Genomic DNA, 20,256 nt, shown 5'->3' on the forward strand with positions numbered 1-20,256 from the left:
GTTTTTTTTAGTTTTTTAGATGAAAATTTTTTTTAGTTTTGTCCTTTTTTTCTTTTTAGTTTTTTATTGGTTTTTACCTTTATTTTAGCTTATTTTTCAGTTTTTTCCTTTTTTTTATTTTTTTTTTATTTTTTATTTTTTTTTAGTTTTTTACCTTTTTTTAGTTTTTTTTAGTTTTTTTAGTTTTTTAGCTTTTTTACTTTTTTTATTAGTTTTTAGTTTTTTTGTAGTTTTTGCCTTTTTTTGGTTTTTTCAGTTTTTTTTTTAGTTTTTTATTGGTTTTTACCTTTATTTTAGCTTATTTTTCAGTTTTTTCCTTTTTTTTTAGTTTTTTTTAGTTTTTAGTTTTTTTAGTTTTTTACCTTTTTTTAGTTTTTTTAGTTTTTTTAGTTTTTTAGCTTTTTTATTTTTTTTATTAGTTTTTAGTTTTTTTTTGTAGTTTTTGCCTTTTTTTAGTTTATTTAGTTTTTTAGCTTTTTTATTAGTTTTTAGTTTTTTTTGTAGTTTTTGCCTTTTTTAGTTTTTTTTAGTTTTTTAGCTTTTTTATTTTTTTTATTAGTTTTTAGTTTTTTTTCAGTTAGTTTTTTTAGTTTTTTACCTTTTTTTAGTTTTTTTAGTTTTTTTAGTTTTTTAGCTTTTTTATTTTTTTTATTAGTTTTTAGTTTTTTTTGTAGTTTTTGCCTTTTTTTAGTTTTTTTAGTTTTTTAGCTTTTTTATTAGTTTTTAGTTTTTTTTGTAGTTTCTGCCTTTTTTTAGTTTTTTTAGTTTTTTAGCTTTTTTATTTTTTTTATTAGTTTTTAGTTTTTTTTGTAGTTTTTGCCTTTTTTTAGTTTTTTCAGTTTTTGACGTCACCTGATCCAGTTTTTTCAGGTGACGTCACCTGATCCACAGATCCACACACAGACAACTTATTTTTATATATATAGATATAAAGGAGTTTACCCCCTCCTCAATACCTTGCTCTTTACGCTAAAGTTATTTATTACTTTTAAAAAGCTTCTAATTATTCTAATCAAACGACTTTTGTTTCAGAAGTCGTTCTTAAAGAATTGGGACACAATTCAAACTTTAGCATACAGAGCGAGGTGTTGAGGAGGGGGCAATCCTGTTTATATACATAATAATTTCTGTTCATTTAAGTTTTAATGTTGCTCCTTATTTTCAGTTGAAAAAAATGTGTTTTTTATTTATATTCCGATTGTTTTTAAATAATGCCAGGAAATCTGGCCCACCTCCAAGAAGAAATCCTCTTCCCCACGGAAATATCCTTTAGACACTTCAATCCCGGTCAATTACGCTTAACAACTCCAAGTGTAAAACTGAGACAGAAAAGAGAAAGCATGACATATAAAAAAAAAAATTTAGGAATTCTGGCAAATTCTCTCAATGTGTGACTTCCTCGGACAAGTTCACCCCTGGAAAATTCTTCCCCGTCCCTTACCCAAAATATGCATACTTCCCAATAACAAATACTATGCGTAATCAATGGGCAAGTTTTATAGCTTAAAGATCTTTACCCTGGGGCTGTGAGGGGTTCATGTTATTCCAAAGGCATAGTTATTGGTCCTTTCAATTATTATGAACGAAATGGCTATCTCAAAATTTTAATCAAGCTAATTGGAAAAAAAGGGACTGCGAGGGGGCCTAGTTGCCCTCCAATCTTTTTGGTCGCTTAAAATGGGCACTAGACATTTTAATTTCCGTTCGAATGACCCTCCCACGATATTCTAGGACCACTGGGTTGATACGATCACCCCTGTGAGAAATAAAAACGCTTCTGTGATCTTTCTTCTGGCGAAAAATACAAAATTCCACATTTTCGCAGATAGGAGCTTGAAACTGTTGCAGCTGGGTTTTCTAATTCGTTCGATCTGATGGTATGATTGTCATTAAAATTCTCTGACTTATAGGGGGTGTTTCCCCCCTAAAATTCTCCCCCTTTTTCTATAATCAGGCAAATTTTATCAGGCTCGTAGCCTTGAATGGGTAAGACTAAACCTAATGAAACTTATATATTTGAAATCAAGCAATTCGTGGTAAAAAACTATAGCAAGGAGCGACCAGGTTCAATAGTAACCGAAACTCTAAAGAATGGAATTTTTCTACCAATAGTTATATCAAAAGAATCGTATTTTTATGTTTATTTTAGATATATAAGTTTTATCAAGTTTAGTCATGCCCATCAAAAGTTACGAGCCTTAAAAAATTTGCCTTATTTTAGAAAATAGGGAAAATACCTCCTAAAAGTCATGGAATCTTAACGAAAATCACACCGTCAGATTCAGCGTATCAGAGAACCCTAACGTAGAAGTCTCAAGATCCTGTCTACAAAAATACAGAATTTTTCATTTTTTGCCAGAAGACAGATCACGGATGCGTGTTTTTTTTTCAGGGGTGATTGTATCGACCAAGTAGTCCTAGAACGTCGCAAGAGGGCTCATTCTAACGGAAACTAAAAGTTCTAGTGTCCTTTTTAAGTGACCAAAAAAATGGAGGGCACCTAGGCCCCCTCCCAAACTCATTTTTTCCCAAAGTCACCGGATCAAAATTTTTAGATAGCCATTTCGTTCAGCATAGTCGAAAAACCTAGTACTTATGTCTTTCGGGATGACTTAATCCTCAAAAATTCCCCGGGGGAGGGGCTGAGAGTTACAAATTTTTTACCATTGCTTGTATGTATACTTGGTTATTGGGAATTGTACAGACATTTTCAGGGGGACATTTTCGTTTTGGGGGGGGGGGCGGGAGGAGGTGGTTACATGCGAGGATCTTTCCATGGAGGAATTTATCATGAGGGAAGAGAATTTCCATGAAGTGGATGCAGGATTTCATAGCATTATTAAAAAAAAACATGAGAAAATAAATAAAAAAAAGTTTTTATTCAGCTGGAAGTAAGAAGCAACATTAAAACCTAATGCGAACAGAAATTATTACGTATATAAGGGGTTCGTCTCCTCCACAATACCACGCTCTTTACACTATGGTATTTTTAGTAATTTCAACTATTTATTCGACAGCCTTTGTGATTCAGGGGACATAGAATTGGAAAAAAATTCAAGCTTTAGTGCAAAGAGCAAGCTGTTGACTAGGGGGCAGACCCCCTCATATACACAATAAAAACATACAAATATAGAAGTAATAAAAGTTACGTTTATTTATTACTAATAAAAAGGTTTGTAAAAAAATAAAAAGTTCTAGTTGCCTTTCTAAGTAACCAAAAATTTGAGGGCACTAGGCCTTCTCCCCCACCCCTTTTATTTATCAAAATCGTCCGATCAAAACTATGAGAAAACCATTTAGCCACAAAAACTTAATATGCAAATTTTGTTTTAATTACTCATGTGCGGTGAGCCAAAATCAAAACATGCATTAATTCAAAATCGTTCAGAAATTAAACAAATTTTTTTTTTTTTTTAACTTCAAGTAAGGAGTGACCTTAAAACTTAAAACGAACAAATTATTCCGTATATGAAAAATTTTGTTCCCTCCTCAACGCCTCGCGCTTCATGCTAGTTTTTATTGTTTTAAAAAGTAGAATTGTTATTAAGAGTCAAACTTTAACGTAAAGAGTGAGGCGTTGAGGAGGAAACAATCCCTTTTATATTTGGAATAATTTTTGTTCGTTTTATGTTTTAATGTCGCTCTTTACTTGAAGTTAAGAAAAGTTGTTGGTTTTATTTAATCAGAATAATAAGCTGGGTCGCTCCTTACTTACAGTTCTTTACCACAAACTGTTTGATAGTCAAATGAAAGCCGGTGAAAACAAATCAATATATCTGCTCTCAGAAAGTTTTACGTTATATTCTAGTTAACATAGATCCTTAATTGAAATTAAAATTTTAATCTATTAGGCTGAGGCATATTTTGAATGGTACTTCTGCAGGTAAAGCTGAACTATCAAGTGCGCTATCAATTTATACTTAAAATTACATATTAAAACCGCACAAATTCGTCTCTTATCAGTTTCTTGTGTTCCTTGACGTTTTAGAATACGCGATACCAATGATGGGGGAAACTAATTTATTTACTGACGGATACTAGCCAATGCTCTCTTTCGCCACCTAGCAAATCATCTTGCGCCACTTGAATAAAATACATGCAGTTTTTTTTTGCTTGGTGGGTTTATAGACGCGAATAGACTACTATGCTGGTAACACATGGTGGCCCAATGTGGTTTCCGAGCCATGCATTTTGAAAGTCTTCACATTATTTCCGTTCGAACAATGTGTAACATGCCTTCCACTCTGCTAGAAAAGTAGATGTGGATTGTGGTGTTGGAGGGGCTAATGACTTGTCTTCGTTTCCCAATCATACAGATTCAAAATTCGTTTTAAAGTTCAAACAAGGTACAACACGCCTACATATCTGCTAAAAGCTAATAGGCGTTCGAAGAGCCACGGGCTTATTTTCAAATCATTAATACAGATTGAATATCATTATACGCCTCCCCTCCCCTCTAAGTTTTTCAACCAGTTGGTTAAGTACGTTTTTATAATAATTATTAGGTGGACGGACTGATGGAAGTAACATAAAATGCATGAAAGAATATATCATTGGTAAATGCAACCATTTTCTCAAATCAGTTTTAATTTATGTAGATGAACTAAAGAAAATAAATGACATAACGAAACCAGTAAAAGCTTTTGATCTAAATTCTGGTCTCCTTTGTTTTTTTTTGTTTTTTTTTTCTAATCGAGTAAAGACAATAAATAGGATCAACAAGATAACTTGATCGAAGATTTAAGTACTATCATAGCTTCTAATGAAATTTTGACCTCAGTCCGAAAATGGTTTTATTTTATCGACCCAGTTGTGCATTTGTGGTCCATCTGGGTTCAGACGAAAAGTAGATCGTCCCTAAATGATACGGGAATAGGTCATAAGGAAGTGTTGAAAAGAAATTTGGACTTCATGACAGGAAGAAAATAGCGAAGCTTTGTACAGATTGGAATGGAAGACGAGTGCGCAGCGATGTCGTCCTCAGGGGTTCAGTGCTTCAGTGAGTCGTTTGTAGTAACTGCTCTAAATCAAAACACGTAACGTGTATAATTTGAAAAGGGAATTAAATTTTCACCAATAATTTTATTTGTCGGCTTCTGAGCTTATTGATTACAGATCCAAGGCTAACATTGAAATATGCACTTTTGAAATTTAAAATACATCAATTATTTATTTTAAAAACGAGTACATGTTACAATTTGTTGGATTGTTTTTCATGCTAGGTTTTTAATTTCTGTAATTGAAGCACCCTTGGTCTTCCAACATCCTTCTTCCATCCTTGACTCGGCAAAAATAGACATGTTTTACCTCTTTCGTCTCATGGCTCTTCAGGTATTATTTAAGAAACTCATTAAATGCCTATAATTTAACAAGTTATGGAAGGATTTTCAATCTTTACGATTGGAGGACGCCAAGTGATGGTTTTGGACGCATTTTCTTCCATGAGCCTCATCTCTAAATTTTGTATATTTTATGTGAACTTCGGTCACGCAGATTAAGCTATTTTTTTTCTATATTAAAGCGAACTAAGGGTATATCTGCATACAAGGACTCGATTTTCTCCAAATCTCTTATTTTAGGGTTTCTGAGTTAATTGATTATACACTTAAAGCTACTTTTGCTGCATGGAAGTTCAAAATAGAAGTATTTACGTATTTCAGAAAAAAAAATTAATCAAAATGTGTAGTTAGGAATATCTGCGGTTTTTGATTCCAAATTAGAGCTAATATTGCAACATAAGGTCCCAAACTTGGTATTTTCAGTGGAAAAAATTGCCCCTCCCCGCTTGCGTTTAAAAATACATTTTGCTTCCCTCTCTCATCCACATTTTCGGGAATTAGTGCTGCTTACAGATTTTCGAGGTTTATTCACCCGAGAAGCCTCGTAACGCCTGACAGCTGCCATACCACAAATATTTAACTCCGACTAGAATTCACTAGCTCTAGTTCAAAGAAACTATCAAAAACTCAAAAGTGTGACTACCTGCTGAACCAGGTAGAAGTCCATATTTTCGACAGTCTGATAGTTGAATCTTTCTTGTTTCCCTCTCCCTGTGTGCAGGCATATTCGCTCGTGGTTGAAAAAGTCGAGTATTTCATATAAAAATGTCAGAGTTCCTTGTGAAGCACTCTATTACTCTTTTGAAGCAAATCTATTACTCATTCGATTTTGGATTTTATTAAGGATTGATAAAGAGTAAATCCTCCGTTTGAAAAGGCCAAGAAAACCAAATCACATTTTATCACTAGCGTTTCACGAGGCTGAAATATTAATCTACCTTTTTATTTTAGAGCTATATCCAACAAAACAACAATACCATCAAAAGACTCCAAAAGTACAAAAAATACGCCCGAGTATTGGTGAATTAAGAGATCCTGTGACACAGTTTCAGAGAATAGAAAACGCTCTTTCAACTGCCGAAACTGTTTCTAGTCCATCTGACGGTGAGGAGTCAGGTGACATGATCTTTGAAAAGGCGAGTCTTGTAAAATTTGCCAGAAGAAAAGCAAGGCGAAGGTCGACAATGGTTGGTATTTTAAGAATAATTTTGTCATATTTTTTGGCATTCTTTGATCCAAATATATGTGACTGACTGAGATGAAGATGGGCCTATTGGATGCACGCTTGAGGAAGGCAAGACTTTGCAGCGGCCGAAAAACTTTTTTTTCTATTATTATTATTCAGCATTTCTTATGTGAAATCTGAAAAAAAAGCTTTTTTATAACTCCCCTCCCCTTCGTAAAAAAAAAAAATCATGTGAACTTGCCTGCTGGGTCCTATTTTTAATAACAATTTAATTCAAAACAAGAATAAATAAATAATCAAGTCAGACTTAAAATGACCAGAATTACCACAAATAAGATTGAAGAAGATGCGAGGGGGGGGGGGGCTGTAGATATATAAGTTTCAAACAAATTGCACACATGTTTTGGTTTCATGGGGGGGGGGCATACCCCAATTTAAATTTTTTTTTAGATTAAAGTCCTATTTGCACAAGAAGTTTCAAATTCTTTTTGAACTAATAGCATTTTTCTAGCAGAATTGGGTCCTTTTTTACCCAAGGATCAAAGTATAAAGTTTCAAGTCAATTGAAAGATACCCCTCCCCTTAACTTTTTTGTTCGTTAGAGCATCCCTAAGGAATTGGCCTAAGTAGCTTTCTAACCAATCAGGGATAAGTGTCCTGGCTCATATCCTAGGCACCTAACTCACTTTCATTCTATCCTGTATTCTTCTCTAAAACTCTGTGTCACTTGATTTCTGCAAACCAGAACCTTAGTGTGAACCATTACAGCTGAGCAATCGCTGTAATAGTGCTTTCACTATCCCTAGCTTTTTAAGTCCCTGATAGAATATTGAGTTTCACGAATTCGTAAAAATTATTGTCCCCCCCCCCCTCTCAATAGAAGTTGAACTTCACTCCTAAAAATCTCTTCGAAACTGTGTAATTCAACTCACAAAAAAAATTCCAGATTAGTCCATTGTTTGAAGTTTCCTGATTTGGCCAATCAAATTCGTGTGTAGTAACATTATTATGAAACAGGTCAACAGAATTGTAAGATAATTCTCGCTTGCGCTTGTTATTTGTCGCTTTTTATTAGCCTTCTTACAAAAGTTCAGTCGTAACTTCATGATTTAGTGCTCAGCATATTGTTAAGTTTAACAACATTTTTAAACATCAATCGGTTGGCATAATCCTTGTGCAGTATTCATAATTTGCTTCCTCTTTATAAGCAGCAACTCAGATTTTGCAGTACAATCTTCTTTTTTTCTGAATCGATTTTTTTTATTATGTATCTTTATCATGCTTTCTAAGCAAATAAAAAAAAAAAACGTATGTGCGAGTTTAGGTCTGAGTGTGCTACATTTAAGAGTGAGGCACAGCTTTGAAATTTGGACAATTGAACCAAAAACATAACACGTTGTACTGGAAATTGAGAAACCTCAAGGCTTTAGGGGTTTTTGATCCTTCCTTTTTGTGTGTCCCTGAAAGTGCTGTATCCAGGATTTTTCTCAGAAGGGAGGGGGTCAAAAGGATTGTTTTTCAGGGGGGGGGGTAAAAACTAAAAAAAGCACAATTTTTTAGAATTCATTTTTATTACGTTTTTACAAATCGGAAAACATTTCTCAGGGGGGAGGGGGTCTCAAATCCTCTGGATACAACTTTGCTCCCGGATTTACTATTAATAGGCCATATCTTCAGTGTAAAAATATAAGCCATCTATAAAAGTGAGTATAGTGCCTTTTGTATTTGAAAAAAACATACGCTATGACACACACTGGGAACCTTTGTTTCATTTTATTTGTACTCACGTCATTTTACAAACTCAGAAATTCTCATTTTGTGTTTGGTTATAATTTGTCGTTTATAATGGTAAATAGTTTAATCTTCTGCTTGAACAATGTCTGCTATCTATTAAGCCTGAAAATGGGTTAAGGGTTTCTGACGAGACACATTCTGCTAAATATTTTTTACATTGTTTCCAGTTGTTGTTAAAAATAAAATTTATCAAAGCTTACATGGTAGTTAGGAACTAAGAGAAAGCGTATAAGGTGATGATGCTTTATTAGCCAAAACAGCAAACGCTAGCGTAGGTTATGTCTTGTATACAGTGGACTCAAAACTAAAGCATTCACAGGCAAATATCATACAAGTCCATATAATAAACTCTATCAAACATCAAATAACTTCTAGAGCTTTATCGTTAAAGTGCTGAGTAAAATACGACACAAATGGTTTACAATATCTCTTGGTACTGGAAGCTGGGTAAATAATTAATTGTTGACAATTCTTTTTGATTTGTGGGAGTCTGGTGTTTTCTCCTTAAGTAGAGGGGTTCTCAAGGTCAGGTAATAAACTAGGATTTTTTGGAGAGTTATGAGAATTTGATTCAAATTGATATGTCAACTCGTGTCAAAAGGGGAAAAAATATCAAGTCTCTCCTATGTAGTAGTCAATGAACTTTGATTTCAACAAAATGTTTGAAAATTCAATTTTAGGGCCTCTAAAACCTATTCTGGACCTCAATTTGTACATAGCCTTTTTGTGAAAAGCCAAAGATATGTTGACCCGCTAGTTGTTTCAAATTGTCATTGAAAAAAGATATTAGAAGGATGAAAAATTCAGTCATAGACGAATCACGAGGAGAGCTCCTTACTTTGGATGTAATCTGTCTCTACGCGCTTGTTTTGGCCCAGTTACTTTAATTATTCATTTATTACAGTGTGTACCGCGACGACCATCTAAACTTCGTATTGTGCCTTTATCGCCTGACCAAGAGCTTGAGAAACCGAAACTCCCAAATGGAAAAGACGAATCTCCCATTAAAAAGAATAAAATTGGTGAGTAATTATCAGTTTGGATATCTAGCCCTATTCTTACCCATTTAGGTTTTCCTGTAGAAATGGATGCTTATGTTTTTTTTGCAAGTTTCATGTGTTATGGCGATTCCACCTACTGCCTTGATCTATTTCGAACGGGCGATATCTTCTCTTTTATAGAAAGCGTGAGCCTTTCTAATTCTTTTTTTTTTGGGATATCAGCTCAATCCCAAACTTTTATTAACCATTTCAGTGGTTTACTTTGGTTTTAAGAGATTTGTATTTTGCAGCTTCCTTGCCCTAGTCAACGAATTCTCGTTTTACCCGGTGTTTTAAGAAACCGGAAATGTTAGGAAAATGTCAAAGTTTTCACTCAAACTTAACATTATTGGTTCCTTTGATTGAGTTTTATTATACGCAAATATTCTCTTTATTATTTTCCATCTCCTTATGTTAAATTAAGAAACTTCGACAATTACCAGAAGAGGTATTCAAATCTCAGCTGAAAGTGATAGAGACTTTGATTAATTTTCTTAATTTTTCTTTTGAGAGTTTGGACAGGTCTGGACTTATGTCGAGGGGTTTATGAATACTTGTCATTGGGATGGTTAGCAGAAAGGGTTATCGGATTTTAACAAAATGGTTCAAAATAAAAGCCCCTAATTCCGGTCATCAGGACATCTAGCTGAAGGGGTTATGATATTTCATCTCAACCTGCTGGGAAGTAACATTTAATTTCTAAGTTTCACCTCTCAGTAATACGCAGTGTTGCGACATTAAAATTTTGATTTGTACCAAACAGCTCTTAAAATATACTTTCCCGGAAAAAATGTACCAGACACAAAAAAATTACGCGTATCTTGCTTTGAACAGTACTCTCCATAAAATATGTAATCTCTTTCTTTGCTCTTCTGCTCTCTTTTCCTCTTTTTTCTTTTTTATCACTGTTATTATTGATTTATTGCTTCTAATGAAAAGCTTCTAATTATTCTAATCAAACGACTTTTGTTTCAGAAGTCGTTCTTAAAGAATTGGGACACAATTCAAACTTTAGCATACAGAGCGAGGTGTTGAGGAGGGGGCAATCCTGTTTATATACATAATAATTTCTGTTCATTTAAGTTTTAATGTTGCTCCTTATTTTCAGTTGAAAAAAATGTGTTTTTTATTTATATTCCGATTGTTTTTAAATAATGCCAGGAAATCTGGCCCACCTCCAAGAAGAAATCCTCTTCCCCACGGAAATATCCTTTAGACACTTCAATCCCGGTCAATTACGCTTAACAACTCCAAGTGTAAAACTGAGACAGAAAAGAGAAAGCATGACATATAAAAAAAAAATTGTTTAGGAATTCTGGCAAATTTTCTCAATGTGTGACTTCCTCGGACAAGTTCACCCCTGGAAAATTCTTCCCCGTCCCTTACCCAAAATATGCATACTTCCCAATAACAAATACTATGCGTAATCAATGGGCAAGTTTTATAGCTTAAAGATCTTTACCCTGGGGCTGTGAGGGGTTCATGTTATTCCAAAGGCATAGTTATTGGTCCTTTCAATTATTATGAACGAAATGGCTATCTCAAAATTTTAATCAAGCTAATTGGAAAAAAAGGGACTGCGAGGGGGCCTAGTTGCCCTCCAATCTTTTTGGTCGCTTAAAATGGGCACTAGACATTTTAATTTCCGTTCGAATGACCCTCCCACGATATTCTAGGACCACTGGGTTGATACGATCACCCCTGTGAGAAATAAAAACGCTTCTGTGATCTTTCTTCTGGCGAAAAATACAAAATTCCACATTTTCGCAGATAGGAGCTTGAAACTGTTGCAGCTGGGTTTTCTAATTCGTTCGATATGATGGTATGATTGTCATTAAAATTCTCTGACTTATAGGGGGTGTTTCCCCCCTAAAATTCTCTCCCTTTTTCTATAATCAGGCAAATTTTATCAGGCTCGTAGCCTTGAATGGGTAAGACTAAACCTAATGAAACTTATATATTTGAAATCAAGCAATTCGTGGTAAAAAACTATAGTAAGGAGCGACCAGGTTCAATAGTAACCGAAACTCTAAAGAATGGAATTTTTCTACCAATAGTTATATCAAAAGAATCGTATTTTTATGTTTATTTTAGATATATAAGTTTTATCAAGTTTAGTCATGCCCATCAAAAGTTACGAGCCTTAAAAAATTTGCCTTATTTTAGAAAATAGGGAAAATACCTCCTAAAAGTCATGGAATCTTAACGAAAATCACACCGTCAGATTCAGCGTATCAGAGAACCCTAACGTAGAAGTCTCAAGATCCTGTCTACAAAAATACAGAATTTTTCATTTTTTGCCAGAAGACAGATCACGGATGCGTGTTTTTTTTTCAGGGGTGATTGTATCGACCAAGTAGTCCTAGAACGTCGCAAGAGGGCTCATTCTAACGGAAACTAAAAGTTCTAGTGTCCTTTTTAAGTGACCAAAAAAATGGAGGGCACCTAGGCCCCCTCCCAAACTCATTTTTTCCAAAAGTCACCGGATCAAAATTTTTAGATAGCCATTTCGTTCAGCATAGTCGAAAAACCTAGTACTTATGTCTTTCGGGATGACTTAATCCTCAAAAATTCCCCGGGGGAGGGGCTGAGAGTTACAAATTTTTTACCATTGCTTGTATGTATACTTGGTTATTGGGAATTGTACAGACATTTTCAGGGGGACATTTTCGTTTTGGGGGGGGGGGCGGGAGGAGGTGGTTACATGCGAGGATCTTTCCATGGAGGAATTTATCATGAGGGAAGAGAATTTCCATGAAGTGGATGCAGGATTTCATAGCATTATTAAAAAAAAACATGAGAAAATAAATAAAAAAAAGTTTTTATTCAGCTGGAAGTAAGAAGCAACATTAAAACCTAATGCGAACAGAAATTATTACGTATATAAGGGGTTCGTCTCCTCCACAATACCACGCTCTTTACACTATGGTATTTTTAGTAATTTCAACTATTTATTCGACAGCCTTTGTGATTCAGGGGACATAGAATTGGAAAAAAATTCAAGCTTTAGTGCAAAGAGCAAGCTGTTGACTAGGGGGCAGACCCCCTCATATACACAATAAAAACATACAAATATAGAAGTAATAAAAGTTACGTTTATTTATTACTAATAAAAAGGTTTGTAAAAAAATAAAAAGTTCTAGTTGCCTTTCTAAGTAACCAAAAATTTGAGGGCACTAGGCCTTCTCCCCCACCCCTTTTATTTATCAAAATCGTCCGATCAAAACTATGAGAAAACCATTTAGCCACAAAAACTTAATATGCAAATTTTGTTTTAATTACTCATGTGCGGTGAGCCAAAATCAAAACATGCATTAATTCAAAATCGTTCAGAAATTAAACAAAATTTTTTTTTTTTTTTTTAACTTCAAGTAAGGAGTGACCTTAAAACTTAAAACGAACAAATTATTCCATATATGAAAAATTTTGTTCCCTCCTCAACGCCTCGCGCTTCATGCTAGTTTTTATTGTTTTAAAAAGTAGAATTGTTATTAAGAGTCAAACTTTAACGTAAAGAGTGAGGCGTTGAGGAGGAAACAATCCCTTTTATATTTGGAATAATTTTTGTTCGTTTTATGTTTTAATGTCGCTCTTTACTTGAAGTTAAGAAAAGTTGTTGGTTTTATTTAATCAGAATAATAAGCTGGGTCGCTCCTTACTTACAGTTCTTTACCACAAACTGTTTGATAGTCAAATGAAAGCCGGTGAAAACAAATCAATATATCTGCTCTCAGAAAGTTTTACGTTATATTCTAGTTAACATAGATCCTTAATTGAAATTAAAATTTTAATCTATTAGGCTGAGGCATATTTTGAATGGTACTTCTGAACTTTTGTAAAGCTGAACTATCAAGTGCGCTATCAATTTATACTTAAAATTACATATTAAAACCGCACAAATTCGTCTCTTATCAGTTTCTTGTGTTCCTTGACGTTTTAGAATACGCGATACCAATGATGGGGGAAACTAATTTATTTACTGACGGATACTAGCCAATGCTCTCTTTCGCCACCTAGCAAATCATCTTGCGCCGCTTGAATAAAATACATGCAGTTTTTTTTTGCTTGGTGGGTTTATAGACGCGAATAGACTACTATGCTGGTAACACATGGTGGCCCAATGTGGTTTCCGAGCCATGCATTTTGAAAGTCTTCACATTATTTCCGTTCGAACAATGTGTAACATGCCTTCCACTCTGCTAGAAAAGTAGATGTGGATTGTGGTGTTGGAGGGGCTAATGACTTGTCTTCGTTTCCCAATCATACAGATTCAAAATTCGTTTTAAAGTTCAAACAAGGTACAACACGCCTACATATCTGCTAAAAGCTAATAGGCGTTCGAAGAGCCACGGGCTTATTTTCAAATCATTAATACAGATTGAATATCATTATACGCCTCCCCTCCCCTCTAAGTTTTTCAACCAGTTGGTTAAGTACGTTTTTATAATAATTATTAGGTGGACGGACTGATGGAAGTAACATAAAATGCATGAAAGAATATATCATTGGTAAATGCAACCATTTTCTCAAATCAGTTTTAATTTATGTAGATGAACTAAAGAAAATAAATGACATAACGAAACCAGTAAAAGCTTTTGATCTAAATTCTGGTCTCCTTTGTTTTTTTTTGTTTTTTTTTCTAATCGAGTAAAGACAATAAATAGGATCAACAAGATAACTTGATCGAAGATTTAAGTACTATCATAGCTTCTAATGAAATTTTGACCTCAGTCCGAAAATGGTTTTATTTTATCGACCCAGTTGTGCATTTGTGGTCCATCTGGGTTCAGACGAAAAGTAGATCGTCCCTAAATGATACGGGAATAGGTCATAAGGAAGTGTTGAAAAGAAATTTGGACTTCATGACAGGAAGAAAATAGCGAAGCTTTGTACAGATTGGAATGGAAGACGAGTGCGCAGCGATGTCGTCCTCAGGGGTTCAGTGCTTCAGTGAGTCGTTTGTAGTAACTGCTCTAAATCAAAACACGTAACGTGTATAATTTGAAAAGGGAATTAAATTTTCACCAATAATTTTATTTGTCGGCTTCTGAGCTTATTGATTACAGATTCAAGGCTAACATTGAAATATGCACTTTTGAAATTTAAAATACATCAATTATTTATTTTAAAAACGAGGACATGTTACAATTTGTTGGATTGTTTTTCATGCTAGGTTTTTAATTTCTGTAATTGAAGCACCCTTGGTCTTCCAACATCCTTCTTCCATCCTTGACTCGGCAAAAATAGACATGTTTTACCTCTTTCGTCTCATGGCTCTTCAGGTATTATTTAAGAAACTCATTAAATGCCTATAATTTAACAAGTTATGGAAGGATTTTCAATCTTTACGATTGGAGGACGCCAAGTGATGGTTTTGGACGCATTTTCTTCCATGAGCCCCATCTCTAAATTTTGTATATTTTATGTGAACTTCGGTCACGCAGATTAAGCTATTTTTTTTTCTATATTAAAGCGAACTAAGGGTATATGTGCATACAAGGACTCGATTTTCTCCAAATCTCTTATTTTAGGGTTTCTGAGTTAATTGATTATACACTTAAAGCTACTTTTGCTGCATGGAAGTTCAAAATAGAAGTATTTACGTATTTCAGAAAAAAAAATTAATCAAAATGTGTAGTTAGGAATATCTGCGGTTTTTGATTCCAAATTAGAGCTAATATTGCAACATAAGGTCCCAAACTTGGTATTTTCAGTGGAAAAAATTGCCCCTCCCCGCTTGCGTTTAAAAATACATTTTGCTTCCCTCTCTCATCCACATTTTCGGGAATTAGTGCTGCTTACAGATGTTCGAGGTTTATTCACCTGAGAAGCCTCGTAACGCCTGACAGCTGCCATACCACAAATATTTAACTCCGACTAGAATTCACTAGCTCTAGTTCAAAGAAACTATCAAAAACTCAAAAGTGTGACTACCTGCTGAACCAGGTAGAAGTCCATATTTTCGACAGTCTGATAGTTGAATCTTTCTTGTTTCCCTCTCCCTGTGTGCAGGCATATTCGCTCGTGGTTGAAAAAGTCGAGTATTTCATATAAAAATGTCAGAGTTCCTTGTGAAGCACTCTATTACTCTTTTGAAGCAAATCTATTACTCATTCGATTTTGGATTTTATTAAGGATTGATAAAGAGTAAATCCTCCGTTTGAAAAGGCCAAGAAAACCAAATCACATTTTATCACTAGCGTTTCACGAGGCTGAAATATTAATCTACCTTTTTATTTTAGAGCTATATCCAACAAAACAACAATACCATCAAAAGACTCCAAAAGTACAAAAAATACGCCCGAGTATTGGTGAATTAAGAGATCCTGTGACACAGTTTCAGAGAATAGAAAACGCTCTTTCAACTGCCGAAACTGTTTCTAGTCCATCTGACGGTGAGGAGTCAGGTGACATGATCTTTGAAAAGGCGAGTCTTGTAAAATTTGCCAGAAGAAAAGCAAGGCGACGACAATCTAAAGTTCGTATTGTGCCTTTATCGCCTGACCAAGAGATTGAGAAACCGAAACTCCCAAATGGAAAAGACGAATCTCCCATTAAAAAGAATAAAATTGGTGAGTAATTATCAGTTTGGATATCTAGCCCTATTCTTACCCATTTAGGTTTTCCTGTAGAAATGGATGCTTATGTTTTTTTTGCAAGTTTCATGTGTTATGGCGATTCCACCTACTGCCTTGATCTATTTCGAACGGGCGATATCTTCTCTTTTATAGAAAGCGTGAGCCTTTCTAATTCTTTTTTTTGGGATATCAGCTCAATCCCAAACTTTTATTAAACATTTCAGTGGTTTACTTTGGTTTTAAGAGATTTGTATTTTGCAGCTTCCTTGCCATAGTCAACGAATTCTCGTTTTACCCGGTGTTTTAAGAAACCGGAAATGTTAGGAAAATGTCAAAGTTTTCACTCAAACTTAACATTATTGCTTCCTTTGATTGAGTTTTATTATACGCAAATATTCTCTTTATTATTTTCCATCTCCTTATGTTAAATTAAGAAACTTCGACAATTACCAGAAGAGGTATTCAAATCTCAGCTGAAAGTGATAGAGACTTTGATTAATTTTCTTAATTTTTCTTTTGAGAGTTTGGACTGGTCTGGACTTATGTCGAGGGGTTTATGAATACTTGTCATTGGGATGGTTAGCAGAAAGGGTTATCGGATTTTAACAAAATGGTTCAAAATAAAAGCCCCTAATTCCGGTCATCAGGACATCTAGCTGAAGGGGTTATGATATTTCATCTCAACCTGCTGGGAAGTAACATTTAATTTCTAAGTTTCACCTCTCAGTAATACGCAGTGTTGCGACATTAAAATTTTGACCTCTTTTTTCCTCTTTTCCTCTTTTTTCTTTTTTATCACTGTTATTATTGATTTATTTCCTTTAAAATCGAAGAGCATCTAAAAAGAAAACATTTCATCAATGTAATGCATAATGCCCTAATAATTGTTTTCTTTTCCATCATATAAGTTGTCAGACCGTCTTTATTAATAAGAACATGTTATCTAAAGCTGGGACTTCACCTAGTGGATGTGGGCTTTCTGGTCCAAAAAAAGAGGATGCCCAGATGGTCTTTTTTTTTCAGTTCTACTCTCCAGTACTTTTCAGAGCTTTGACAATCTTTTTGTTTTCACGTTTAATCAAATTAAATTTTTAATTTCTTATTCTGTGTCATCCACCTTTAAAAACATTTTTTCACCCCAAAATCTTCCTGAATCTGGAAGTCTGTTAGCTCAAATTCCCCCTTTCTTCAAATTTGCCCGGGGTACATTTGGTCTGGCTTGACGTTTAAAATCATGTGCGAACAAAAAAGTAAACCCAGAATCTGGAAGCCCGGATGTTAGAAATTCTGGGAGGTGAAGCCCCAACTTAAGTCTTTTTCTGTTGGATCGTCCAACTCCTTGATTATATATTAAAGCGCATTATTTAGGATTATATATTTTGATCAATCCCAGGCTTCATTCCACTTTGGCAATAAGGTATATAAAAGTAACTGCTGCTGTGTTCTAGTTGAAGCGATTGGAAGGAACTGATGAATAAAATATACCCTATTATTTATATATAATAAAATATAACTGATGAATAAAATAATACCCTAGGTTTTCCAAAACATCTGTAAAAATATTGCTTACATTATAATACTATGATTTATCAATCAAAGTGTTTTGAAAAGAACTTAGCATCGAATTAGTGTAGCAGTTGTTTCCAATTCCTCAAGCTAAAAGGCTGCTACAGGTAGTTTTTATATATTTCTTTTTGCTGATCTAGAACAAGCCCCTATAACCAGGAGCTGAAAGACTGAGCTACTAAGCTTAGTTTTGTTGGATAACAGATCAGAATTCCCTTAGAGACACAAAACAGATTAGTTGTTCAGAAACTAAAATTGCAAGAAAAGACTTAGGAGAATCGCATCATCATGATCTCTAAGCAAAGACTCAATTTCTTCCTCTTTAGTATCTTGTATTTTATGAAGTACCTGTTCTTCTTACATTTTCTTTTCTTTTCTGAGGATTCTTGGAGACACAAGTACCGTGGTCGTGGATATGCTCCCTTGTATGAATCATGAGTAAACGGTCTCAACTGCAAGACGGTTTCGAGACTGTTTAAACAGCTGGTACTGCACTAATAATGTGTTTTACACAAACGGATGAGTCTGGAAAGGACATGAAAGAGAACATGAATGTGCAAGGCTTTCAATATCTCGTGGAGCTAAGATTCTTTTCAAGTTCATTGAGTTTCGCCCAAAAAAGCTCAGGACTCTTAAAGTACTGAGGTGGCAAACACTTAGACTCAGCAGAGATTGAGCGCCAATGAGAGTTTAATTCTTCTAAAGATTGTCGATCGACTAAGCTAGGGAGCATGACTATTACTGGTACCAAGTATTCTTTGCCAGAGGCAGCCACAAAGGTTGACATGCAGTAGAAGCGAATATGAAGCTCCTTTACTAACTTCACGCAAAAGTTCAGACACGATTGTAAAGGCATGCACTGGTTGGGCATGAAAATTTCTTTCTATCTCATCATTTTCTACATTTGATCCAACATAGATTATTTTGAGAGGCAAAAAGTAATCAGGCTTGGACGGATCATCCCTCTGGAGATGTCTGTCCAGCAGCGCAAACTCCTCGGTATCACTATCGTGAGTGATCTGAAGTGGGAGGTCCACGGTACTAACATCGAAAAGCAAGCTAATTTGGCACCTACGCTTGAAGTTTTCTAGCCACCTTTTAAGAATTTTAAGTTCCATTCGCCCTGTTCTTGAATGTTCTTGACCAGTTTGGCATTTCGGCTTAACTATTTCCCAACCTTATTCAGTAGAGTCAGTCCTGAAGCGAGCATTAAGAATTATCTATGGTCAAGGTAAACTCCCATATCACTTTATTCTTAAGTATTTCCAGCTCACTACCCTATCAGAGAGAAAAACCCTCCTGTGTACCCGGTTTGGCTATAAAGCCATGACAAACCCTGGTTTTCAAGATTTATTCCCCCTGCCCTTTCTACCTCTAAGATCCCAACCTCAAAGACCCAACTCATAGAAAGTCCCCACCCCCTTCAATATCCCCCACGAATCCATGAAAGATACAGGAAGAGTTTCATTCCTGTATTTGTAAACATCTTTAATCAGTGAATTTGTTGTATTGACTCAATTTTTCAGTTGATCGGTTTTTTAATCTGACAAATGTCTTTCTGACACTGTGTGTCTGTGTCTATTTTTCCCTTTGTTTTGTTTTACAAGTTTTATCTTACTGTAATGCCTCACGTAAAGCGCAAATTTGGCGCCACACGCTGTGAAAGTCATTTTTGAAATAAAGTCTCAATCTCTCATACGTACCTAACGGCTTATTTTCGACTACATCAGTACGTTGGAAATTCCTGCCCACAGCCCCCATGAAAAGGGTAGTAAGTTATACCCTTGGGGCATATTGGGTTTCTACAGAAAGTGTTGTCTTAGAAACTTTTAAAAAGGCTAATTCGATTGAAAATTAAGAGGAATAGTGGCCTTTGTATTTGTCGAAAGTGATTGGAGGGCAGATGATGCCCATCATTTCCTCAACCAATTCCAATTAAAAATTTTTAGATAACCATTTTGTTCAACGTATTTGAAAGGTCCGGAAATTATGTCGTTGATGGTAACAACCCCCCCCCCCTCCAGCGTTCATGGCAAGGGCTGTAAGTTATGCCCTGGGGACATGTAAGGTTTTTAATAGAAAGCGTGGTCATATAAACTTTGGAGGGGGTTAACTGGATTGATAATCAGAAACTCTACTGCTCTTTTTAATAGTCAAAGTGATCAGAGGGCAGCTGCTCCCCCCCCACACACATTTCGTGTTGTCCCAAAATGTCTCTAATATAAATTTTGAGATAGCCATTTTATTCAAAATAGTCTAAATATCATATAAAAAGGCTTTTGGGGTGGAAATAAACCCCAAAGTCAAGGGGCAAGGGTTTAAATATAACCAGGGCATACTTAAGGTTTTTTGAAGGGGTGGTCGTATATGCTTTGGATGAGACTCATTGGATTGGTGATCAGACGTTATAGTGTCCTTTTTGAGAGTAAAAGTGGTCAGAACGCACCTAGCCCCCCCCCCCCCAAACGCACAAGCACGTCCTGTTTTCCCAAGGTCCATTCAATACATGTTTTTAGACAGTCCTTTTATTCGAAATAGTCTAAATATCATATAACAAGGCTTTTGATGTTGATCCAAACCACCAGAGCCTGAGGGTGAGGGAAGAAAGTTATGTCCCTGGGGGATTCAAGGTTCTTATGGATTGGATGTCTGTATAAACTTTATTTGTGGCTCATTTGGTTGAAATTGGTAATTCTAGTTTCTTATTAAGAGTCAATAGTGATTGATGTCAATTAGCCCCCCTCCCCCAAACT

General features: G+C 35.0%; 1 protein-coding gene across 1 annotated transcript in view; it reads left to right on the forward strand.

Moving 5' to 3' along the window:
- Window positions 1-20,256, forward strand: part of LOC136029851 (uncharacterized) — a 96,284-nt gene that overhangs the window by 7,576 nt on the left and 68,452 nt on the right. The window contains 3 exon segments of the mRNA XM_065708306.1: window positions 6,291-6,526; window positions 9,224-9,341; window positions 15,602-15,931. Of these exon segments, the coding sequence (XP_065564378.1) occupies window positions 6,291-6,526; window positions 9,224-9,341; window positions 15,602-15,931 (684 nt within the window).

The sequence above is a fragment of the Artemia franciscana genome, chromosome 8 (assembly GCF_032884065.1).
Source record: "Artemia franciscana chromosome 8, ASM3288406v1, whole genome shotgun sequence".
Classification (NCBI taxonomy): domain Eukaryota; kingdom Metazoa; phylum Arthropoda; class Branchiopoda; order Anostraca; family Artemiidae; genus Artemia; species Artemia franciscana.